Raw genomic sequence first — 16,437 nt, forward strand, 5'->3', positions numbered from 1 at the left:
CTCCAATGGCCAAAACAGCTGCTTATGGATGTATATATATATATATCTGACAATATAGATCTTGAAGAAATTTTATCTTATAGTATTTTACTGCTTTGCGGTTTATCATCTAAAAGCTACGAAAAAATGCTATAAATATGAATTGAAACAATTGTAAAATAGCTTGATTAATTGATGAGGAATAAAAGAAACCAATATAGGTATTAAATGGCTAATTTGCTTACAATATGCCTTTTTCGTTAGTGTTGGCCTTGTCAGCTGTATTTCATCATTTTTGCACCATCAGTCATCAAATCCTTTACCTAAATGTGAGCATAGGAATCATTACGCGATTGCTAGATTATGAGCTAAATATACTTTTGAAATTGTAATATGGTATAACCATCTAGCAGGCTAAAAGCTACCCATATTCTTCACATCATGTATTTTATTCATAATAGTGAAGAAATACAAGTTATCCATGAATAAATATCAGGACTACACCTCACATTAATCTTATTTTTTCTTCTAGCACTAACTTCATTGGTGATTAAGCCTAATCTGATTGTGGGACTTTCCATTGAATTAATTTCTTGATCATCCAATAGATTAGAGCAGTAAGAATAGCATCTCAGCATGACAGTAAATTATGTTTTAATGCATATGATTAACGGTTAGAAAGTACTATACAAGTTATATGACGCACTAGAAAGCTTATCAAAATTCAATTCCTCTGCGGTGACTCTTACGCCGATCCTATTTCTACACGTATTCAATGTTAAAAGGAACGCTCTAATCTTTTCCATTTTATAACTTTGCCATAGCAGTTTGAAAAGTGGTCAGAAAGTCAATAAACATGGGTTGTGGAGAGAGATGTATGCTGATTTCATTTTATATCATCACCTTTGGCTTTATGGTAGGTATTTTTTCTTTTACGAAAAGTTATAATAGATTGAAATTTAAAATTTCTATTCCCCAGTAGTAGTGTTTCTACTATTCAACTTAGAAATAAGTATGTTAATCAGATCCTTCTATCAGACGTAGGCTAGTTGTTCTGGTCGCAATGGAAGGAGATGAATAAATTTTGAAGTTTCTGAAATATTAGCTTACAAAATTGTCCTAAAATGCAGCGGGTTAATGGAATAGGTCATAGCTACAACCGAGTAAAAATTAGCGATATTAAATGATCTTGAATTCAATTTTAGATTTAATCACGATCGCTATCTTGATTGATTACCCTATATCTGAGATCCATAATAGAGTAGGCTCCTAAGCTAACCCATTAAGATTTTAAATATTTGACTACTATTAATGAATAGATTGTACAGAAGATAAGGCAGTTTAAAATCGATTAAAACTTAAACATACCAGCTAAAGATATTCTTATCGCAACTCCTATTCATTTTTATCTGCTAAGTATCGAGAACATATGGTTAATCTTGGAATGGATAATTAAGTTAGAGCGTAGATTTTCTACTTGTTTTAGGCGTTTAATGCCCTTAGTTTTTTCTGATGTAGACAATACGTTTGCAATAATTTCTACTTTCTCACCGTCTTTTTCTGCTTAATCGGCTATGCTTCCATCTAATTCTAAAAAAAATTGATTATGGGCTGATATTAGTTTACAATAAGTACCGGTATAAGTTCTACTTGAAAATATTTCTGTGCCTGTGGGTAGACGATAAACTAAGCTACGGTGCTTAGCAATTTAAAGTAATTTAAGAGAAATGCGGTGAGATCTTTGCATGTTTGCAGTAGAATATCTTAATGTGGTCTTTATGGATAAATTTTAGGATAATAATCATTACCTATAGTATCCTGTTTACTTTCATCTAAAAATGACATAAATGGAAAATAATGTTGACATGAAAATTACCAATTAACGTAATTTACGAGAAATAAGGCGAGACCTTTGCTTGTTTGCAGTAGAATATCAGCTGGATATCTTTAGAAGTATAGCCTTTATGGATATATTTTATGATAATAGCTATTCCTGTATTCTTTCATAGAAGAGTGAAATAAATACAAGATAGCATTAATGTGAAGATTACTATTTGATTTGATATAATCGTAAGGTCCTTGGAGCAGCTTTACTTGGGCTGGGTATTTATATTCGGACTAATGGAAATGGTTTAGATATTGTTGTCGATACATCATGGCATACTGCAGCATATATCATGATCGCAATTGGCGTAATGGTCTTCTTAATTTCACTACTGGGATGTTTAGGAGCAGTAAGGAAGAGCACATGTTTACTTGGCACGGTAAGTTAAGCCAACATGTAATATTTCTACATCGATTCCTATTTTTCCATTTCTCGGTTTTCTGTTTTCCTTTTGCATTGAACCAGTTGATATCTAGATGCATAATTTTATTTTTGAAACTACCAAACTGCATCCTTGATGAATTAAACAGCGTGTAAAGTTTATTAAAATAGTCATCAAAATGCGATTTCTATTTCATTTTCGAATCTATAGAGGTTGTAAGCTTTAATGTTATTTTACTTAGCATTACAAATTATGTACTAGTAGTGAAATAAATGCATAAGATAGTACTAAAAAGTAACGAGTTCTCAGTAAGGTGCATATTATTTCTAGCTATAGAGAAAACAGACAAGTACGCAAGAGAAAATAACAGTTCATATTTACCTACAGAATTCATGATTCTACGGTATTTGTCCAATATCGTTGTGGATAAAACTAATCTAACAGAAGGATTTTGCTCATGAATTAGAAAGTATTTAACGTTCATATCAAGAATTACTATCGTGTAGCCAAGAGAGAAAACAATGCAAATGTTATTCGTTAGCATATGAAATATGACTTCTATTTTTACGTTATGGATTAATTATTTTGTGTTTTGATTACTGAAACAACTTCGAAATAGTAAAGTGATCGATGTTTAATAAGAGAAATAATGATGATTACAATCCCGATATAATCGTCATTTCTAATTCTAACTTCAGCTGATTCGATGAGGATAATTCATGGGTTTAACTAATTTAACAGCTTACTAGAGTAAAGTTTTGCACGAAATAATTGTTCCATATCCTTTTTTACTCCTTATATGCGTAGTATCTTAGCTGTATGATTGCTATATTCATCGTGGAATTAGCAGGAGCCATTTATGCTGGTATTAATCGCACTGCAGTAAGTATCTTTCTCTTTCTAGCTGCAAAGCATATACAAAATATACACTGATATTTGCATGCGATTGTTTTATCGTTAATTGCTAGAAATACTATTTTTTATAAAATAAAGGTTGAAAGCACCATCAGAAATAAATTTAGCACGGAAGTTAAAGATTCATACGGACAACCTCAAAAAAATGCTATTACAACAGGAATCGATCAAATCCAAACACTGGTAAATATGGAATGATAAATCTATCCGTTCTAGAACTTTGAGATAGAATTTTGCTATCTACGAATTGATTTATGGTCAATTTTGTTAATCCGATTGTATCTTTAATTTCTCTCTATCACTGCTATTATAATAGTTCCAATGCTGTGGAATAGATTCGCCTTTTAACTGGACCAATTCGAAATGGTCGAACAGCAAGCCAGTAGGGAATTATGGTCCTCCCGTTCCAGATTCTTGCTGTAAAATGGAAATGCCAAACTGTGGTACTAATCCAGCTAATCATTATAATGAAACCATATTCACAGAAGCAATCTATCAACAGGTTAGAATTACTGTACCACAATGCAATCATGAGGCCTCTTTTAACTATAAATCGTGCATTCTCTTTTTTTAACATATCAGATGAAACATTAATATTGATCGAGAGTAAAAATTGTAAATTAATCACTCTATTCTATTGATCTGTTCGATATCTTACATTACAGGGGTGCTATATCAAAATTCGCGATTTAATCTCTAATAATATAGCCATCGCAATCGCTATTTTAGCAACATTTGGCTGCCTGCAGGTTAATTTTAGATTGCATGTGTTTATGATTGCCATTTTTTCTTATTTTAATCCTAAATCGATCCTTTAGTTTCGTTATATACAGTTAAGTGACTGAAATTGCTAATGATAATTATTCGGTTATCTACGAGCATCGTTACGCTTACTTCTGATTTTATGGGCATAATCATAATATTTGCATACAGCTCAAAGGTTTAGCCTATCGCTCTGGTGTGTAGTTGCTCGACTAATTGCTAATACATCAAACCTTGCCTAATAGGCTTAATTCACCGACATAAAATTAGAGGATCCAACTGTTAATTATAGCTCGATTATCTATGAGCAAAGCTACTCTTACTTTAGTTTACCAATATAATTTTTTTAAGCCTGCCTGATAGGCGTGATTTACATACACAAAGTTAAAGGATCCAACTGTTAACGACGTCTAGATTATATAAATATCGGAGCTATTCTTACTTTAGTTTATGAGCATGCTTAAGCTACACAAAGCTCAAGAATCTAACTGCTAACGATAGCTCGAATATTTGTTAACAGAGCTGCTCTTACTTTAGTTTGTAACCGTGATTATGATAATTACATAAAGTTACATGATTCAACTCTTCATTATAGATAGTTGGCCTCCTAATAGCGAGGTTGCTCTATAGTACTCTCGGTTATGAGTATGGTTATGAGATTTAACGGATTTAAAGCTAAATGATTGATCATTGAAATGAAATTGTTCGGCTACCTATTAAGGTGATTACTCTTATTTTAGCTGGTAGGCATGGTCATGGCTGCTTGCTTAATACGACATGTGAAGAAAGAAGAGTGATGTAAGAAGAGCAATGTACTAGCTTTTCAGCCTTGAGTGATTATATTGTTTGCATACTTTATATATCGCGATCAGGATGATAGAGTAATATTCTATCTTTGCACTTATCATCATGATTAAATTAAGCTATGTTATCAAGTAATTAATTAGCACAGTTACTAGACTGGTGCTAGTAACAAGTAATGCATAGAAGTGAAAAAGTTTTGTGTGCCTGTATCTTTCTCTGATCGATAACATGTACTATCAGTTAAGAATCATAAATGCTGCCGTCTTACTTAAATTTAGACTAGTAACGAGGAATAAACTGACAAGGAGGCTCAATTAAGGCTGCCTTTATAATACGTAGGAATTGCTTATTTTGTTTTGTTTTCTTAATTTATGAAAAATAAATGATTATACGCGTAGAGCTAAGTAATTTTACTGTTCGCTATAAAAATAGACGTCGTTTTCATAGATTTTTGACATTCTTTGTGCATATAATTTATCTGTAAAATAAATCTATTCTGTTTTCTCCTAACTACTCTCTGATTGTAGTCTAAATTGCATTTATTCGATTCGTTTGAATTAATAATAGCCCTACTTTAAGTTGTTATCGTCTTACATGCTATTGCAGATGTAGGAATAATGTTGATTAAGCTAGAAAAATCATAAGTAATCATGATAACTCTATATAAAGTTGTCTACTATATGCATGTTATTACATATATTCAGATATTATTGGCCGATCGGGCAAATACAAGTTATTCTAAAAACGATATCGGGCGATAGCTGTAAGAATCTTTATATTTGTGTTTTACTGAACTTGTTTCAGTAAAGATATCGTAATCTTGATTAAGCGAGAGAAATCATTAGCCATGATAGTCTCTACTTTAAGTTATTAACTACATCCACGCTACTACAAATATTCGGGTGGTATCGGCAGATTGAGGAAATAAAAGTTATTCTATAAATGAATATAGAGTGTACAGCTGCAATTGGAACTGTCCAGTTAACAGTAGTAGATAAGTCTATAATAGAGAAACTAGACAAATGCACATCTTAAAGTTTCCGGGAGATAAGTAGAGGATATTCTGGATACGTTCTCTGAAATGTAAAATTTTATATTTTCGAAAGATATCCAGAATATCTGGATATTTAAATTTATACCGTATATGATGATGATGTTAAAAAGAACTGCGTCTCTTCTAACTACGGAAGAGAGTTCTAATATGATCTTCTGTAATTACTCGTGTAAAATTTTATATTAAGAAGAGATATTCAAAATATCTGCAGGAAAAAAGATCGTTTAAATCCAGCATCTACATTTTAAAAGCCGCAATTGCAAAATTACTGGATACATATAACAGATATCCAATAAGAAGATTAATTGATATTTAAATTTATACCGGTACCGTATAAGATGATGATATTATGAAGAAATGTATATCTTATAACTGGCGAAGAGAGTTCTAATATGATCTTACGTTATTAATCATGATTAGTCTGGTATCTTAAATATCGTCTTCATTACGAGATCATAGAAACTCACAAAAATCCGCAATATAGGTACCATATGAAAGGCCATTTAATCTCAAGGATCTATTGCTATTACATATATTTTTTCTGTAAACTGTTTAGATTACTGTCATGATAAAATTTAAGCTTAGACTTAGAAATGAAATTAGTTTACATAGTTAAAAATGAACAAGTAATCATCAATTTAAAGTTATACCAATACAAAAGAATGCAAAGTAATATTTAAATGGAATGATGAATAAAGGTATTGGCTATTTTAGTAAATAGGACAAAATATGAATAATTTAAGCACTTCATCTACATATTGAACTGACGAAATGGGTTGCGAATAAGTTACTATAGTTTATATCCTTATTAAGTGAATATGGGTAAATTAATAGCTGTACAATATTATTGCATTCTTTATCCAGAATAAAATAAACGATAAGAAACTTTCAAAAACAGCTACAGAAACATCTATACCCAAGAATAGAGCAACGTGACCTTGCTAAAAGCAAAGCGTCGCATCAGTCAAAGTTGGTAGTTAGTTAATGATACACAAATTATTGTTTCCATAAATTTGAAAGCTGTGTTGGATTCCTTTTGTGTCATAATATACTACGATTATCTGTAGTTCTTAAAACATTTCTGTACTGTAAACTTCTTATAATTCATGTAGCATCTAAATAAATATTTCTAAATTAAATATGCCTAATATAGGTTACACAATTTTACTGCTTGTAGTTGTCTCACTAGAAAATCTGATAGCACACCATAGAATAAGGCAACAGATACTGGTTATAGTACGTTAGTAATGACTAGATTCATTTGTTCAAGAGAGTGCAGATAACAGATAGGCATTACATTTGTATGTGGATAGTTTATAAGCAATAAACCTGAAAGTTAGCTATCAATTTATTATGGCTAGAACACGTTCTAATGTCGAATGTAAGTGTTTGAATCTATTCTTCTACTAATATAAAGCTTTTCAAGATGTAATAAAAGCAATGTATCTATGGGCTAGATTTGGCGGAAAATCTACCTTAATTCAGCCAGAATAAAATTGCACATAGACTATGAAAGAAGTCAGAAATAATCTACAGTTTCATAAATATTATGTTAAACTGAATTGCTACTCCTGTAACTAAGTTATCAAATTGCTCAGTAAGCTTGGTATGGCCGACTTATTTTTACAAATCAATAAACAGACGAATACGTTAATAGCACGATATCGTATTTAAAGAATAATAGAATATTGAACATGTCTTTATACACGGTTGTTCAGAAACAACAACTTGCTTTGAAGATGGATATTAAATTGCTCTACAATTCTTGAAATGAATACTTAACATGGGAGACATCCACGGTTTTTAATTTTAATTTTAGCTTCAACATCTTGACCGCCCTTTACCGAAAGCTTGACTTTGGTGTACGCAGATTGTCGGTGAAACTCGCGACATAGGCAACAACTAAATATAATTCCCAATATCTACAATAAAATGAAGTGACATTATACTCGTATATATTTTCAAATATCTTGCTTACGTATTTATGCTTAAATAGGGTAATTTATCGACTTAATACAGTAATCGCTGTAATAGCATCGTATTTATTTATAAATTATAATATTTATCCAATGAGATGATTATTCATCTATTGGCCTATAATTCATAACAAAATATAACAGAACTGTTAAAGTACAGGTTACGCTATATTTCCATTATGTAATATTTATTCAATAACACTGAAAATTAAATTTACACCGATACAAATTGGTGCTATGAAAGTTCCAATCGTTAATTGTAAGGTAAATATACGTACTAATTGTTACTATATATTTTTATCACCAATTGCCATGGAGTAGGCTATATGTGGAGCTAATCTGTTTCGATTGCAACATATCTATACATAATAACTAGATTTTATATCTGAAGAATAGCCCTAATTTAATGCTAACCTGCAAAAGGGCTACAGCCAAAGAAATACCACCTATTGCTAATAAATTTCGCTTGCTATAATCAATAAATTTTGTCAGGCATCCCTGAAAAATTAAAGAAAAGCAGTCGGATATCGTTAAGTAGGTTACCAAAGATTGGAAGTAGCCGTTTGCTCTTAAACATGGCTAAAGAACTATTTTAGTATCACAAAGCTATCAAGACTATCAAAAAAGATTCGTTAAACTTAATAAGTACTAGAAATTGACGAGATTTCAGTCTTGCAATATAAGCATATGCATTTATTATGGGATACTTACTGTATTATAGATATTAGTAATATTGCCTTGTTTGCCGCAATTTTTAGCCATACTAACACAGCATGAATCTGGAACAATCGGCTTTCCATTGGCGAAGGAACTGTTATACCAAGAAGCAATAGTAGTTGCTCCACAACAGTGAAACTGTCCATGCAAGAAAATAAAATGAATTTGATCAAAAAACTATGTCAGTTTATAGATTAACTGATTCGGATAAAAGAGAATCTATATAGAATAATCAAATTACCTTTTGCTGAACCTCATTGACTGTTGTTATGGTTGCGTTGTGGCCGTTACCATAATCACTCATGACTTGACTTATAAATCGAGTAGCATAGTTTCGAACAGTGTCACGGTAGACATAACCAATAATTCCAGCAGTAATTTCGATGGCAGTAATAATGGCAAGGATAATCGTGTACTAGATTAAAGATTTAATTAAAGACGAGAAAATTATTAAGATATCGCTTTGTAAGTATCTCGAACTGCAAAGACTGATTCAGATATGGATTTAAGCTTCACTAGTAGTTGATTCATATTTGATCAATATTATATTGATTGCTACCCCTATTCATATTTTGATTTTCATAAACAAGAAATCCTCAATACTTTCAAACAAGGATCAAATGTATATTAGCCTAGTATTGAAATTTAAAATCATTTCTAGTAGTTTCTACAATCGTTTATATGATCATGTTTAGTTTACTGCGGTTTAAAATAACTTCAGATGTTAGTTAGAATAATTACCGCAATAAATGTTGGATATACATTTCAGAACAGAAGAGTATTAAATTTCAAGTGATATCGAGTAGAAAGAGGAACTTATAAGTATGATAGTTAGGTAATGTGATGTATTGGTAATTCAAAAGTTTGTAAAATAAAAAATAAAAAATAGCTGATAAGTGAAGAATTTGAATTGACAAATAATTATCTTAGCTAATCTACAGATGCTAATTTGTGCAATCACCGTAGTAAATGTTGGATATCAATTGAAGAACAGAATAGTAATAAATTTCAGGAGATATCGATTGTAAGTAGGAATTTAAAAGTATGATAGTAGGGTAATATGATACAATAGCATTTTAAAAGTTTGTAAATAAATAATAATAAAATGTCTGATACATGGGAAGTTAAATTGATAAGTCATAACCAAAGCTAGTCCAGTATTATTGAAAAAGTTGTACTAACTCATATAATGCCTTACCAGTAGCAGTACACATGTATTGCCTGCCCAAGCTCCACAGCATCCAAGCCCAGCGATAACAATGATTAGACAACCGGCAGCTACTGCTATAGCAATTCCTCCTTTCAATGTACTATCGCTAAAGGCTGGTAATTGGTTATACTGCAATAGTGCATAAATTCCTACTGCCATAATCGCAATACCAATTGCCTGTATACGTGGATAAAGGTAAAATCGTGTTATATATGATAAAGTCGAAAGAAAAGCGATAAATTAGGTTAATGAATAAAACTTTGTATGTGCGTTAATCCTTAGAGAGTAACACAAATTTCTATATTTTTTAATCCGATACAATATCTTCGAACGATTACATAAGTATTTTCTACTACTAGTATTGAAAACTAGATAGTACGGGTACTTATAGTACTTCTTCATTACTAATAAAGGAAATATCACAGAGTATGTTAATTAAAAGATAATAAAATGCTATGAAATGATAGTAGTTTGTGAAAGTAAGTTTACAGCTAAATTGATATAGACTAAAATGTGACATTTTCTTATACTGCTTGTAAAGCAAATTGTTTATAAATATCTATAATATTAGCCTAAACTTATGCTATGACAAAAAGTCATATGTTAAAAGATGAAATGTGTTTATTTATTACCGTAAATATCAAATTTAAACACCAAAATATGATACGAATACATTGGTATCCAGAACGAAGATGCATTCTTGATTCAGTTGAAGGTTATTGGAGGATACAATAATAACTTACTATAAATGTGTTAATGTTGATTTAAGTAGCGTAGTAGAATAAAATTCGGGTTTCTATGGACTAGTTACGACTTTTATCCTTCCCGTTTTATCGACTAGGCTACAAAAGTTGAATTGTAAATAACAAAATCGTCGACTGCCTATCGATAAACTTGGAAAGTAGGGAAGAAAATATTATAGAAAATTGTCTTAGCTAGATAGCCTGATGAAACACATGTAGACAGCAGTGTATCGAATTTTATATTAGAAGGCAACGCAAAATATCAGCTTAATTCTATCAGCAACTTGGGCATATCAAATAGATCAACTTTGGATTGATTGGGCTTGCTATTATCGAGAAAAAGGATAGGCATCAATCATGCTATAGACAAGTAAGTGACGTTGCTACTTTCATCAATAGTAAACTAGTCATTAGACTGACGTAAGAATTAATATCCAAATAGACAAAAAGGATAGCAGTATTGCCAGAATAAAATGAAGAAAGGGTAGCTATAATTAGGTTAGAGTAGTCAGATTGACTAAAAAATTGCTATGGTAACCAGATGCCACGTGACGATGACGACACGCTACGTATTAAAGTAGGTCTAATTAACAGTTTATAGATCAGCTGGCTGCAATTATTATCGATTAGTACCTATATATATATATATATATATATATACATATTTCAATTTTAACTGAATTAACACTTATAATGGATTAAAATCATATTATTGGAATGTGAATAAAAACTCTTCATGCTTAATTGAATGTCCACTGAACGCCAATTAATTAATCGACTAAAATTTTTATTTTCGCTGTAATAGTTACAGCTAACAAGTGAACAATGGAAGGGAATGAATTAAATAGAAAAATGGAACAGATTTGTTGATCTACGAGGCATCTATCTTCAAAGTGGAATAATTGGGCGACAATGAAAAGTATACTATTGATCTACAGAAATTTTATTTTCGCTATTATAGCGTCGCGAAGTGACTTTCACTATCTAATGCTTATCTTATTTCGTTAGATGGCATGATTTGGTATTTATCGAAACTACCGTTATCTATAATGTTATACGTTCTTTTATAAATAAATGTATACTGTAGTCTAAAATATTAAGTAAGTACTAATAACGAATGTTTACGAAAATTGACTATAAATTGACTAGTTTTTCAATAGAGTTTGGGTTAAGTTTTGTCTAAAGAGAGAGTTATAGTTTTCAGCAATAGTTCTACTTTTCGTCGTTTTGACAAATTTACATTTTTAACAAAAGGTCATTGCTAACAAGTGAATGATAGAAGAGAAAGGATAAAATAAATAAAATTGAACAGATTTGTGGACTTATGAGACTTCCGAGTATGTCCTAAAAGGGGATGAATCTGACAAAAGTGAGAAGAGTACTATTAATCTGCAGAAAATTTATTTTCGAAGTAGTGGTTATTACTAACAAGTGAATGATGGAAGGGAATGGATAAAATAAATTGAAAAGATCTGTTGACCTACCAGACATAAACCTAATAGTGGATTAATCTAGCGAAAGTGAAAAGTGTATGAAACTGCTTCTCTTTTGAAATGAGAAATAGACATCCTACATACCCTATTAGTCTATTAGATGTAAAGTGTATAGGGAGTAATAGTCTCTAAATGTATTTCAAATCGGAAATTACTTTCTAATATATAAAATTTCTATGCAAAATATTCGAATTTAGTAAATATAGAAGCCTAAGCGAGATCTTTTGCAGATCATTGGCGTTCTTTCCTGTCTACCAACTTGGTAAAATGATTTTAAAATGTGATACTAGATAATCTTGAAGGCCAGCCATGCTCAAAATCATATTAAATAGTTTTTATTTTATTAAAATTGACGATATAACATCCCAGATTGAATAAAACCCATTCAACCATTTAAAATACCATTTAAAGACGATGTATCAACTGTTGGTTGATCAATTTCATGAATTTATAGCTGTGTAAGCACATTTTGCTTTCTTGTGGTTCGCAGTTGTTATACAGGAATTTTACCCAATTCTGAATATCAATCGCAATTAGACGAATGTATAGATTAAAAAATATCGTAAGATCTGGCCGCCATTTAGATGTAATAGAGCCTTTCGATATTATATCCTCTTTATGTTTAATAAATATAAGAAAATCAAAAGACTCTTATTGCAAGTTATCCAGCGCAGGTTGATATTTCTCATTGTTTATTTTATTTAATCTTCGAGATATTACGAATTAAGGGCTAGCTGTTAAAGCAATTTTATATAGTTTATAAAATTAGCTAGATTTGGTCATTATAAATTATAGCGAACTTGAATTTGTAAATACCATATGATTGCTGCTTATTATAGTTGACGCTTTAATTTATAACATCATATGTCAATATAACCCGTTGATGAAAGTAATATCATGCTTTATGCATTAACTCCGATATACTCCTGTTATTATTGGTTAGAAAGTTTACTCGAATCATCTAATTGCGTATTCGCTTAGTCTGCTATATCAATAAGTTAAATTCATAAAGAATAGCGCTAATAACATATACTATTTGTTAACAGGGCTAGAATCGCTGTTGCTCTGACATAAATGAAATGAAAAAAAATGATCATATTCGTTAAGTGTAGATCAAATTAGGTAATAGGAGTAAGTTATAAAGGTGTATCGGTTTGTTACGATTTACTGGTAGTAGTAAGCTTAAGTCGTCTAAGATAAATTTAGCAGATCATTTTACGAGCAAATGGTGTAGTATTACATAGTAGTCATGATCATAAGTATAGCAATATGGTATTATATTTAAATGAAAATTAGCTCTAGGTGTAAATAAAATGGATACTAGATAATCATGTTTTATATGTGTAAATCAATTATAATAGCAAATTTATTCAAAGTCTTTGCGTTAATAAATAATCTTAGAAACTCTTTTATTAGTCTATGCGTTTATAAATGCAGCGATAAATCAATTATAGTTCTAACTTATGAAATTTTTATCACAGGTTTCACATATTATAAGTCAAGTCTTTACCATGCCAGCTATTTCAAGCATCACTTGTTAATCGTTGTTATAGATTCCATCATTTCATTTTCCTTCTAGGCTTTATGCGAATCAATCCATTTTGTGACGTAAAGACTTGAAAATTTTTAGTTCATTCAGTAAAGGAAGTCGATCGATGAAAGATTTAATGACCTCTATCAATAGATTAGCCATGATCATTTTCAATAGTTTTCTTGAAATTGTTGTGTTTGGAGTTACAAAGACTTCATTTCACGGCAAGACATTTTATAGCACATGAAGGCTGCACAAATTAGGCAGAGTAACTAAAATTTAGAAATAAGAGCATACGATCAATATATTGATTTCAAAACATACAATGGATTTAACAAGCACATGGAATTAATTAAAACAGGAATATTTTAAATGTTTGTAACTGTCGATACAAATAAATTAGGCGTTACAGCTACATGGAAATTGCTTAACATAATTTTTTATCCAACAGAGCTTGTAACAGAATTAATATTGAAATTATAAAATTATGTACTAGATGACTGAGTTCTGAAGTATATTTGTCTCATTTATTATATTTTATTTAAGTATTCCAATTGAAATAATCTGGTATACCCTCGGGATATCCACTAGGCGATATAGTAAATAACTCATTGGTCAAAGTTACGTACATTAATTGAAATAGATGGCGCTAATTTTTGAAATATTTAATAAACTGAGTTATCCATTATAACTGATATACAGAATTTGATCAAGCTTTGAGCTAGTAACTGGAGTTATACTTTATAGTTGTTCTATTTATTGGTCCAAAAGCTATGTTAAGCCGGGTGAAAAGAAGGAGGTAGCTAGTTATTTTTATAGATGTTTAGAATCCAGTTACAAATGATACATGTTGCGGAGTAGATGCTATTTGAACTCCGCTGCCACTCTGACTAATAATAATATACTAAATTATAGTTTTATACAATAATTAAAGTTTCTTCGTGCTGGTTAAGAATATTCTTTAATGTTATATTTCTGCTTTAACTAGAAAATTACTAGCTTAAAATACTTATGCACAATAATTCAATCACGATTTTAGAAAAATAGAAGATCATTAAAAGTTCTATTTATCCAAAGTAACGATATCTACTCGCTGTAACCAGATTCAGTTTCGTAAATATTTGTAGAAAAATCTGAAACTCGATAGCTGGTTCTGAATCATAACGGTGTTTTTGACTAAATTTGTTTGATATAAAATCTCTGATTCAATGAGGATTAATGGTTAACTAATATTATACACTGTCCTGTACCTGTAATGATGCTATTGCCATGGAGAAGAAAGCTATCAATAGTAGATGGCTATCGATGACTGTTGAGTAAGTGCCTTTGCATCCCTACAATTGGCGAATATAGTTATCTAAATTATTGTTTGATGACGGTAGAAATTAAAGTAGCCAAAAATTATACAGATATCGTGTATTGCTTTTAAAATTTAAAATTTACCACAGTGTGAATAGAATTAAGATGTATATTGCATTGGTTATCAAATTGAGATTTACAGCAACTTATTGGCACTAATGCACGTAAATTATCCACTTCCAGCATAGAATGCCACCTTGAATTTTCCCAGTCGGTATAATTATTAGATCCACAACAGTCATACTATGGTGGAATTAATCAATGTTAATTAGAGTAGTTAAATTTAGTAGTTAAAATTGATATCTGCTGCATCGATTAAGAGTCGACGACATAAATAATGCTCAAGTACCGTTTTCTGCATTAAATCGAATCCTTTGGTGATTTTCTTAATGTGTGGATCGTTGGATAATAGATCATAACTTTGTTTTAGTTCTACTTCCATGTTTTCTTTAATTGTTTTTTGTATCTGCATATTGTTTATGGTTAATTCGATAAGCAAGACCGACATTTAATTAAGGGTGTAAAAATGATCCAAAAGCCTAGCTCGTATAAAACTAATATTTTAGACAATTTACAGATCAGGCTTTAAAATATTCGTTACTATAAGGAATCTGTGTTGTTCGTCAAAAGCAATTATGGTATAGTATTGAATTTGTAAAAGGAAGAATCAAATACAATCGAATTGATATCTTTAGTTTATCAACTTTACATTTAATTGTTAAAAAATCAGAGTTTTAAAAGTAAGAAAAGTTAGAGACTGATGTAAAATTATTTATTCTGTCGTAATAATCATGATATAACTGAGTTCGAATTGGATTAGCAGAACAGTTGTTTAGCAGTCATCAAATGACAGATACATAGCTAAATTGGACATAAAACCTTACCCGATTTTTGTAAACTAGGGTAATGACAGATGTTGTGATTTCAAGTGAAATAATTAAGAAAACCAAGGAAATAAACTAGATCAAGGAAAGAGTAAAACATTAACAATATGGTGTAGAGTGAGATTTGGAAACAGGATCTAGTTACTTGTAGAAATGATTGTTATTATTGCTTTGCGAATACCAGCATTTCATATTTAAATATGCATGCAGTTGCTTGATAAATTTATAGTTAGTACAATACAGAAAAATTGAGTTTTATCGGAATACTTTCCCTTTTATATTCATACAATTTATGGTATGGTAAAAGTTACAGATTTATTTGCCGTTAGAATTGCAAAAAGAGTGATATAGTACCTTTTCTTTCTAATTGTGTCTCAGTACTTTGATGTAAGGAAGTGTATTTTAACTCATAAATTCAAATTTAAAAATGACAACACTGTTATTGCTAATTTTAGACTATGCGATGTAAGTCAGTAGGCCAATATAAATAAATTTGAAATAGGATTCATAGATGAATTAAAATGTTTCTCGTTCTTAGTTATACATAGATGATTATGAATAGATACTATGCAGAAATCAGAAAACAAACCTAGAGAACAAAATTGTGCCCAATAAGTGCTGAAATTAATGTATGGTAGATTCTATCAGCGTACACTTTCTAATTACTTTCCTAATGCAATTAAGGGCATAAATAAAAGTATGATACGTCAAGCATTAGAGTATGTGCACTTACTTCACAAAGC

The 16,437-nt window shown here is 30.6% G+C and overlaps 2 protein-coding genes across 2 annotated transcripts; one reads left to right on the forward strand and one right to left on the reverse strand.

The window, feature by feature from the left end:
* Nucleotides 1-835: 835 nt before the first annotated feature.
* TRIADDRAFT_61667 (uncharacterized protein) lies at nucleotides 836-4,587 on the forward strand (the record flags this gene model as incomplete). The annotated part of the gene is made up of 7 exons (XM_002117593.1): nucleotides 836-895; nucleotides 2,055-2,243; nucleotides 3,054-3,128; nucleotides 3,240-3,344; nucleotides 3,478-3,663; nucleotides 3,827-3,910; nucleotides 4,519-4,587. 7 exons carry the CDS (start codon nucleotides 836-838, stop codon nucleotides 4,585-4,587), a joined length of 768 nt encoding a protein of 255 aa, XP_002117629.1.
* A 2,972-nt stretch (nucleotides 4,588-7,559) lies between these two features.
* Nucleotides 7,560-10,382, reverse strand: TRIADDRAFT_32798 (uncharacterized protein; the record flags this gene model as incomplete). The annotated part of the gene is made up of 6 exons (XM_002117617.1): nucleotides 7,560-7,703; nucleotides 8,172-8,255; nucleotides 8,469-8,612; nucleotides 8,716-8,889; nucleotides 9,673-9,861; nucleotides 10,317-10,382. 6 exons carry the CDS (start codon nucleotides 10,380-10,382, stop codon nucleotides 7,560-7,562), a joined length of 801 nt encoding a protein of 266 aa, XP_002117653.1.
* Nucleotides 10,383-16,437: the final 6,055 nt, after the last annotated feature.

Source organism: Trichoplax adhaerens, genomic scaffold, assembly GCF_000150275.1.
Source record: "Trichoplax adhaerens TRIADscaffold_26 genomic scaffold, whole genome shotgun sequence".
Classification (NCBI taxonomy): domain Eukaryota; kingdom Metazoa; phylum Placozoa; class Uniplacotomia; order Trichoplacea; family Trichoplacidae; genus Trichoplax; species Trichoplax adhaerens.